Here is an 8,945-nt window from a genome sequence, read left to right on the forward strand (position 1 = left end):
AAATGTTCCTAGTCTCCATTCTCAGGTAGCTGGATTAGGGGAGACAGACAGGCAAACATATTTATAAATATGTCATATTTAGTATGTGTGATTCCTGAAGAACAGGAGAAAGTGTGTGTGTGAGAGAGAGAGAGAGAGAGAGAGACATCCTGTTTAGGGTGTGGGCTGGCTCTCCTGGGAAATTATGTTTAAGCTGTGTCCTCGAGAAGAAGGGGTTAGTTAGCTGGTGAGAGGGGGTTTTGGGCTGGGAGAGAGGCATTCCTGGCCCAGAACAGTTATTGGAAGTTTCTGGAGAGGCTGAGAGGTCTTCTGAGGCCATCTTAACTAGGGCGAGAGGGAGCCCTGGAGAGCGTCTCTCTCTCTCTCTTTTAAATAGGTGGTATTGTTGGCTTTGTTGTTGAAAGGGTAATTTACACACACGTGGTTAAAAAGGAATCCAAACTGTAAAACAAGGTATGGATACAACACAGCTCCTCAGAGGCAGCCACTTTTACTGAATATTGTGTCCTTCTTCCTGGGAATGTTCTATGCAGTAGGAATATATAAATATATGTATATATGCTGTGCTCAGGCGCTTCGGTCATGTCCAACTCTCTGCGACCCTATGGACCGTAGCCCACCAGGCTCCTCTGTCCGTGGGATTCTTCAGGCAGGAATACTGGAGTGGGTTGCCATTTCCTCCTCCAGGGGATCTTCCCCACCCAGGGACTGAACTTGTGTCTGTTAAGTCTCCTGCATTGGCAGGCAAAAATATATGTATGTATATATTTTTAAAAACACAAGTGGTAGCATGCTATACACACTGTTGTTTTCCTTTGATATATATATACACATATATAGTATATATAATTTAGTAATAAATGATATCTACTATACACAGCACTGCACTTTTTTCCCTTTGAATATACGTTGTATATATAATGTGGTTTTTGTTGTTTAGTCGCTTAGTTATGTCCAAATCTTTTGTGACCCCATGCACTGTAGTCTGCCAGGCTCCTCTGTCTATGGGATTTCCCAGTCAAGAATCCTGGAGCAGGTTGCCATTTCCTGCTCCAGGGGATCTTCCCCACCCAGGGGTTGAACCTGTGTCTCCTGCATTAGCCGGCTGATTCTTTTACCACTGAGTCACCAGGGAAGCCCATAATTTGGTAAAATGATATCTAATACACAGACACACACCCCTGTATTGCCAAAATGTAATAAAAAAATAAAAAACCTGACTCTTAGGCACATGTAATAAGCCAAAAACAAAGATTTAAGTCGTGAACCGGCTGTTTCCAAGGAGAATTCAAGGAAGAGAGGTTAATACTGTTATTCGGAAAAGGTGTGCTGAAAAAAGCTGGTCAGGTTAGGTACAAAACTAGTTCAAGTTCTACAGGCAGCAAAACTGTAACTCTGAGGTTATCTTTTCTACCAGAGACAAATCATTGGCAACCAAACATCTGAAAGTTGCCAGTGTCTGGATCCTAATCAACAGTGAAGAATCAATTGAGCAAGGGTACAGTCCCCTAGAAAAGGAACCAATGCTTGGGTTGGTTGTCTAGATAACCAGGAGGTGACTTGCTGTCAACCATTTGTCTCATTGCTAAGTTTAGGATAATCTTTTTTTTTAATTTATTTATTTGGCTATGCTGGGTTTTAGTTGCAGCCCACTGGCTCCGGAGCACATAGGCTCAGTAGCTGCGGTGCTCAGGCTTACCTGCCTCACAGCATGTGGGATTTTAGTTCCCCGACCAGGGATCGAACCCACATCCCCTGCATCGGAAGGTGGATTCTTAACCACTGGACCACCAGGGAAGTCCCAGGATAATCTTTCCTTAACTATATACTAGAGGTCGATTCAAGTCCATTCACAGAGAATTATAGTTTTTAATGACTTTATAGTACTCTCTTGCCCGGATGTGCCATAATCGTAACATAACTTACTTAAATTACATAACGTACTATGTCCCCTTTGGTGAACGTATACGGTGCTTCCACATTGCGGCAATTATAAATATGCTGCATTAAAAATCCTAGCTTGGGTGGGGAGGGATAAATTAGGAGTTTGGGATTAACAGAAACGCACTACGATATATAAAGGAGAGAAACAACAAAGACCCACCGTAGAGCGCAGTGAACTCTACTCACTATCTTGTAATAACCTGTAATGGAAACTAATATGAAAAAAATACAGAACTGAATCACTTTGCTGTGTACCAGAAACCCACACAACATTGTAAATGAACTATACTCCAATAAGAAGTATCCGAGCATAAAATCTATGCAAATGTCCGCTTGCAAATCATAATAACCGCCACAGTTTTGTAGCATTTGCTGCATGTCAGGTGCTATTTTAAGTATCAGATGCACAATAATTCATTTGACCCTCACATCAGCCTAAAGATGTAAGTTGTATTGTTCATTCCCATCTTCTGATGAGGTGGCCGAGGCACCTTGAAGGCGAATTGCTGGGACCGAGGAAAGACGGTGTTTTTCTTTGATAAATGTTTGCAGTTTGTTCCATCCACACTGTCGCCCATCTGACACGAGAAGCCTGTTCTGAGGCCAGCCCTGGAGTTACCAAGCCTCTTTGATCTTTGCCAACTTGATGGGTCAAAAATAGTCATGGGAGATCATTGCATGCTGTCATTTGACTGTGACTCCCTTGGGGTCACTAACCATCCCGATTTGTCTGGGACTTTTCAGATTTGTCACTGAAATCCCACATCCCTATAAAGCTCTCCATCCCCGGCAGACTGAGACCACTGGTCACCCTACTTGTCATGATTCTGTGTGAGGCTGAACATCTTTTTTGAGGTCCTAGGGGTTGGGAAGTTCCCCCGGAGAAGGCCATGGCAACCCATTCTAGCATTCTTGCCTGGACAATCCCATGGACAGAGGAGCCTGGAGGGCTACAGTCCACGTGTTGCAGAGTCGGACACGACTGAGCGACTAACACTAACACACGGGGAGGGGAAAGGTCTTGGACAAGGGAGTAGGTCAGAAGATTTTTTAAAGGATAGAGTAGAAATAAGAGCTTCCATTTAGAATGCTCATTGCAGCTTTTGATCTTGGCTTTACAGAGCCCCAGTGACACTTTGACGACCTTAAGCAGAGGGCTGTTTTATAGGTGAGGAAACCCAGGCACAGAGTGGGGGAATAAGTTGCCAAAGGTCACATATCTAGGAAGAGACTGAGGCGGTGATGAACTGGGGAGTTTGTGAGCACCCATCCTTTTCTTGCAGGCCCCCTGACCTGGGCCCCAGCATCCCCGAAGATCATGATGGCGTATATGAACCCGGGGCCCCACTATTCCGTCAACGCCTTGGCCCTGAGTGGCCCCAGTGTGGATCTGATGCACCCAGCTGTGTCCTACCCCAGTGAGTACAGTCGTCCTCCCCGCCCCCCACCCCCAGCTGGCCCCCATCTTCTGGGGTCCCTTGCCCTCAGGAAGAGGATGGGTACTTACAAGAGTGACATCAGGGCCATACACCAGCCAAACGGGCTCATCTGTAAATGCAGAGCACCACCCCACATGTCTCAGGGATGCAGGAAAGCATGTGGGTCTTCACAGAAATTTAGGACAGTGGTTCCGTCTCGGGTGAGGGAGGGAAGCCATCTGGAAGGGGGACCCAGAGGAATTCCCATCTGTCAGCACGCTTTATTTCTTAGCGAAGGAAGCGTTCTATTTTTGATGGTATTATTCTTTTATTAAGTTGACCATTACGGTCCTGCCTCTTTCATAGGCTGGATATCCCCAAATGGCTGGATATCCCAAATGTCGTGTTTCAAGTGAATGTCTTAGTGCAGAAGAAATTTTAGAAAGGGGATAAAAACCAAACTCATATACCTTCTTACACAGGTAAAGCCAGTTCTCCTCGGGGTGAGGCAAGAGTCCCCCTAAGGACAGGCAAAGGGAGAACCCATTTCCCAGGGGGACAGAGTGAGGTCTAGAAGTTGAGGGAATCAGCACCCCCTTAGTTTGGGCAGAAGAACACCCAGAAGAGGCTTGTCGGCATCCCACGCCTTCTCAGAACCTTGTGTCAACAGATGCAGAGAGTGGGGTCTCAGGTCACCTGAAGGTCCTGCTTTTCTGTCCTCACCCCAGGCGCCCCAAGAAAGCAACGGCGAGAACGGACCACCTTCACGCGAAGCCAGCTGGAAGAGCTGGAAGCCCTGTTTGCCAAGACTCAGTACCCGGACGTGTATGCCCGTGAGGAGGTGGCTCTGAAGATCAACCTGCCTGAGTCCAGGGTTCAGGTGGGGTGTCTTGGTTCCTGGGATCCAGAGCGGAGGGAAGAGGGAGAGGTCACAGAGGAAGAGCTGAAGTCATGCAGCGTCCTGTTAATCCCCCATCCCCATTATTTCACTGGCTTCCTCTCTTGCACGCCTATCCCTTCTCATTCTACTCCAGCGGCCCTGCCCCCGGTCCTTCCTTTAGCATTCCCACCAAGAACACTCTCTGCTCCCTCTACCTGGAAGATATGTTCCCTACACCCTGTTCAACTCTTTGTTTATCAACCAATCTAGTCACCTTGCCAGTCAAGGAGACCTACACCGCCCTTGGCATTAGAAGCTGCAGCTTTTTCCCGCCATCCCAACTCTGCTACTCCGCCTCACTCTGCTCAATTGGTTCTCCCATAGCATTTATCACTTTCTAAAATTCTATGTGATTTCCTTCCTTACCATTTATTTATATGCTGTCTCTCTCAACTAGAATGTCAGCTTCACTGCTGTGTCCCCAAAGGAGTAGAAGAATACATGTTTATTAAATAATTGAATGGATGGAAGGATGGATGAATGGATGGGTGGATGGATGGATGCATGGATGGATAAATGTATATGTGTGTGTTTGATTGTATGTATGTATGATGTATATATGAATGTATATATGCTTGTTTGTATGATAATATGTGTACATATGTACATAGGATTGGAAAGATGAAAGTGTGTATCATTGTATGTGAAGTAAAAGTGTCAGTCTCTCAGTCATGTCAGACTCTGCGACCCCATTGGCTGTAGCCCACCAGGCTCCTCTGTCCATGGAATTCTCCAGGCAAGAACACTGGAGTGGGTAGCCATTCCCTTGATCAAAGCCAGGTCTCTTGCATTGCAGGCAGATTCTTTATCATCTGAGCCATCAGGGAAGCCCATCATTGTGTACATTATATACAACTGTACTTATGCATGATTGTTATGTGTGTGCATATGATTAGATGGTGAATGTACATATGTATGATTGTATGTCTCCATGTATATATGAATGATTAGGTGGGCAGATGAATGTATAGGTGTATATTTGTATGTTACATGATAGCAGGTATGTACATATGATTGGCTGGAAGAATGTGTATATATGTGTGTAATTATGTATGTACACACAAATGTATTCATGTACAATTGTGTCTATTGTATATGATGGTATGTGTGTGACTGTACAACTGTATATATAAATAATTGGGTGGATGGTGGATGAATAGAGTGCCCCATGTTGTAGTTTAGCTGCTCAGTCGTGTCTGACTCTTTGTGACACCACGGACTGTAGCCCACCACGCTCCTCTGTCCAAGGGATTTCCCAGGCAAGAATGCTGGAGTGGGTTGCCATTTCCTTCTCCAGGGAATCTTCCTGACCAAGGGATCAAACCCAAGTCTCCTGCATTGGCAGGCGGATTCTTCACCCCTGAGCCCCCTGGGAAGCCCCCAGAGTGCCCCACAGCCGATTGCAAAGTGGAGAGTTATGACTCCGGCATGCTTCACGGATAGGCATCACCAGTCCTGGGCATCATGAAGGCTCCCCTGGGCCTCCTGCCCACTCACCCTCCCTCATCTCCCCTCTTGCCCCCCAGGTTTGGTTCAAGAACCGCCGGGCTAAATGTCGGCAGCAGCGGCAGCAGCAGAAACAGCAGCAGCAGCCCCCAGGGGCGCAAGCCAAGGCTCGTCCTGCCAAGAGGAAGGCAGGCACATCCCTGAGGTCCTCCACGGATGTCTGTCCAGACCCCCTGGGCATCTCAGATTCCTACAGCCCCCCTCTCCCCGGGCCCTCGGGCTCCCCCACCACGGCCGTGGCCACAGTGTCCATTTGGAGTCCGGCCTCCGAGTCCCCTTTGCCCGAGGCGCAGCGGGCAGGGCTAGTGGCCTCGGGCCCCTCTCTGACCTCAGCGCCCTACGCCATGACCTATGCCCCTGCTTCTGCTTTCTGCTCTTCTCCCTCAGCCTATGGGTCGCCAAGCTCCTATTTCAGTGGCCTGGACCCCTACCTGTCTCCCATGGTGCCCCCATTGGGGGGCCCAGCCCTCAGCCCCCTTTCAGGCCCCTCTGTGGGGCCCTCCCTGACCCAGTCCCCCACCTCCCTGTCAGGCCAGAGCTATGGCACTTACAGCCCTGTGGACAGCTTAGAGTTCAAGGACCCCACGGGCACCTGGAAATTCACCTACAACCCCATGGACCCCCTGGACTACAAGGATCAGAGTGCCTGGAAGTTTCAGATCTTGTAGAAGACACTCCTCTCTCCCTCTCTTGTCCCCCCTGCACATTGTCCCAACCTGCCCTGGGACAGCATCCCAGGGGAAGTGGCAGAAGTCCTTCCAAAGGTCACGGCCTCTTTGGCTCCAGTGACCAACACAGTCCACCCCTTTCCTCCCGGGGAGCTCGATAGGTCTTAGTCATCCTCTCAACCCCAAGGTGGTCTCATACAGAGTCCAGCCGGCATTTCAAACCGTGAGCCCCAGACTCCAGAAACTGGTGCTGAGAACTCACCCTGAGATGAAATTAAACCAAACTTGCAGTTGACCCGGGGTCGTGTGTAGGTCAGAAAATCACAGTGCTGTTGAACAAACAGGTAGGGAGGCTTGATTCCTTAACTTTCCATTCGGGGACACTTCTGTAGGTCACGGGTAGAGATCCTTCTAGAAATTCCAAAGACAGACTTTACGAAGCCCCAGGATGGAACCTTTAGGCCAACTATACCGTTAAGTTCAGAAATTCATTTGGCAATTTTCCAGATTTCACAGACGTCAGGTTTACATGATAGGTTTAGGGGGCTACACACACACACACACACACACACATGTATTTTCTTCTTCTTGTTAGTTTCTTCTTAAAGACATTTCATCATTCATTCACGACACTGGAAATGGGCATATCTGGTGGAAGAATGGAAGGCAAGTTGCCTGTTTCACGTCTGGTTTGTTTTCTTTCGTTTTAGCATTTTTTTTAAAGGTGAACTTCACCTAAACACTGGAAGAATCACAGTTGCTGCATGGGGTACACCAGCTATGACTGTGGCTATTTCCAAGAGAAGAAGAGGTGGACAGGCTTCCCACCTGTAAATATACAAGAGACGGGGGTGGGGCAAGAGAAATGGATTTGGGGGCAGCCCCACATCCCGCACTCACACTCCCTCTTTTAGAGGTTTTGTTTTCAGTTTCGACTGTGGGGTTGGACTATAAATAGAGCTTGGCCTGGGAAATTTTCCTGGGGCCGCACTGTATTTATTTGAATACAGCCTGACCCATGGCCACAGAGACAAGCAGTGTAAGGCTCTGAAGAAGGATGCAGGCATTCCAACACTCTTGGAAGTTTGGTACTTTGGCACCTATTTTCTCAATCTGAGTTCTTTTATTTTTGGGTAGGGGAGGCAGGAGCCACGAGCCATTCACTGGTGGGTTTCACAAGGCCAGGAGTGAAAGAAAGTAGCATGGGAAGGAAGTGGTATGCTGGGAGGTGCTTAACAACGAGCTCTGGAAGGAAGAGGAAATCCTGGTTTGTCGTTGCCCATTTCTGTGGTGTAAATACTCCCACTGTGGCTGATGTCAAGGCATCAGGCTGAGGTCCCTGAACTTAGGAAGAGACACTTACCGTCTGTGCTCACTAGCCAGGACAAGCTGGCTCCAGGCCCCCAGGGCAGAAAGCAAGGTCAGGAGGAGGGGCACGATGCAAAGAGAGACTGGGTGGCATCAGATGATGCCAGGTCAGGAGGAACCATGAGCGGCACCCTGAGATCACTAGAGCCCCCAAAGATGGCTTACACATCATCTCTCCTGGGTCTGGGAGATTAGACCCAGAATCCACAGTGGGAAGTGATATCTAAACAGAGAAAGACAACATATATTGACATACGGGGTGGATGTCAATCCCCCATCCAGGCAAAAATTTGTCAGGGAGGGGCAGGTAGGAGACGGCACTGTGCTCTGGATCCGTGTAAACTCTGGGACCAGGATGCAGTGTCCATTAGGCATTTTGCAGAGGCCCCCACACTCTTTGCTGGAGGCTGGGGTCTCAGGTGTGAGTAGAGTCTCTCCCTGCCTCACGAAGTTCTCCATTCACAGAGAAGGGCGTGTCTTATACAAATGATTCAGAGGCAGTAATAGAATGGGCCGGGGTGGGGGGACCACAGACTCAGGCCAACGGGAGTAAGACTCTAAGAGCGCCCCACCCCCCCACAACTTCCTGGGGTCTTCTGAGAGTTCTCTAGGAGTTGGACAGAGGAAGGAGTCAAATCTTTCAGGAGATTCCAGGTTCCTTCTCATGGGCCAGTCTCCTGAAGGCTGGTTCTTCAGCTATCCCTTAGGGATTCCTAAAGCCAGGAAGAGTGTCAAAGGAAGTGGGAACAGAACAAGAGGGCTCCCTCTTTCTGTGTCGGTCCTCTGTCCTCGCCTTGCCCACTCACTGGAGCTCCAGGTCTCCCTTCGCTGGCCACCTGTGGAGTGAAAATAATTAAAATGTTGGATCCTGCTTAAAGTCTGGGTGATTTTTTGTTTGTTTGTTTCCGTGGAGGGGCCTGGAGGTAAAAACGTCTGTCTTTGGGGCCATGGGTGTGTCCATGTGGTTTCTCTGTCTGCTCACTGTCTTTTCTGTTACATCTCTGTAAAGCTAATTAAGCAGGAATATGGGCTTCAGACGGCCAGCTTCCACCTGCTATGACCCCTCGCTGCAAGGGGGTGGTGCCCATGCTTCCTGCCTCA

General features: G+C 48.5%; 1 protein-coding gene across 1 annotated transcript; it reads left to right on the forward strand.

Moving 5' to 3' along the window:
• The first annotated feature begins 3,232 nt into the window (after positions 1-3,232).
• CRX (cone-rod homeobox) lies at positions 3,233-6,598 on the forward strand. Its single transcript, XM_086349661.1, has 3 exons — positions 3,233-3,362; positions 4,091-4,242; positions 5,829-6,598. The coding sequence occupies exons 1-3, from the start codon at positions 3,263-3,265 to the stop codon at positions 6,474-6,476; spliced, it is 900 nt and encodes a 299-aa protein (XP_086205787.1). The 5' UTR covers positions 3,233-3,262; the 3' UTR covers positions 6,477-6,598.
• Positions 6,599-8,945: the final 2,347 nt, after the last annotated feature.

The sequence above is a fragment of the Bos grunniens genome, chromosome 18 (genome assembly GCF_055505025.1).
Source record: "Bos grunniens cultivar Pamir isolate PY7600 chromosome 18, Bosgru_T2T1.0, whole genome shotgun sequence".
Taxonomy (NCBI): Eukaryota; Metazoa; Chordata; class Mammalia; order Artiodactyla; family Bovidae; genus Bos; species Bos grunniens.

What these genes read in the sequence shown, in the direction of transcription:
- CRX (XM_086349661.1), top strand. Translation starts at nt 3,263, where the DNA reads ATGATGGCGTATATGAACCCGGGGCCCCACTATTCCGTCAACGCCTTG. An exon ending in CCCAGCTGTGTCCTACCCCA is followed by an intron (nt 3,363 to 4,090) that starts GTGAGTACAGTC and finishes TCCTCACCCCAG; the next exon opens with GCGCCCCAAGAAAGCAACGG. An exon ending in TGCCTGAGTCCAGGGTTCAG is followed by an intron (nt 4,243 to 5,828) that starts GTGGGGTGTCTT and finishes CTTGCCCCCCAG; the next exon opens with GTTTGGTTCAAGAACCGCCG.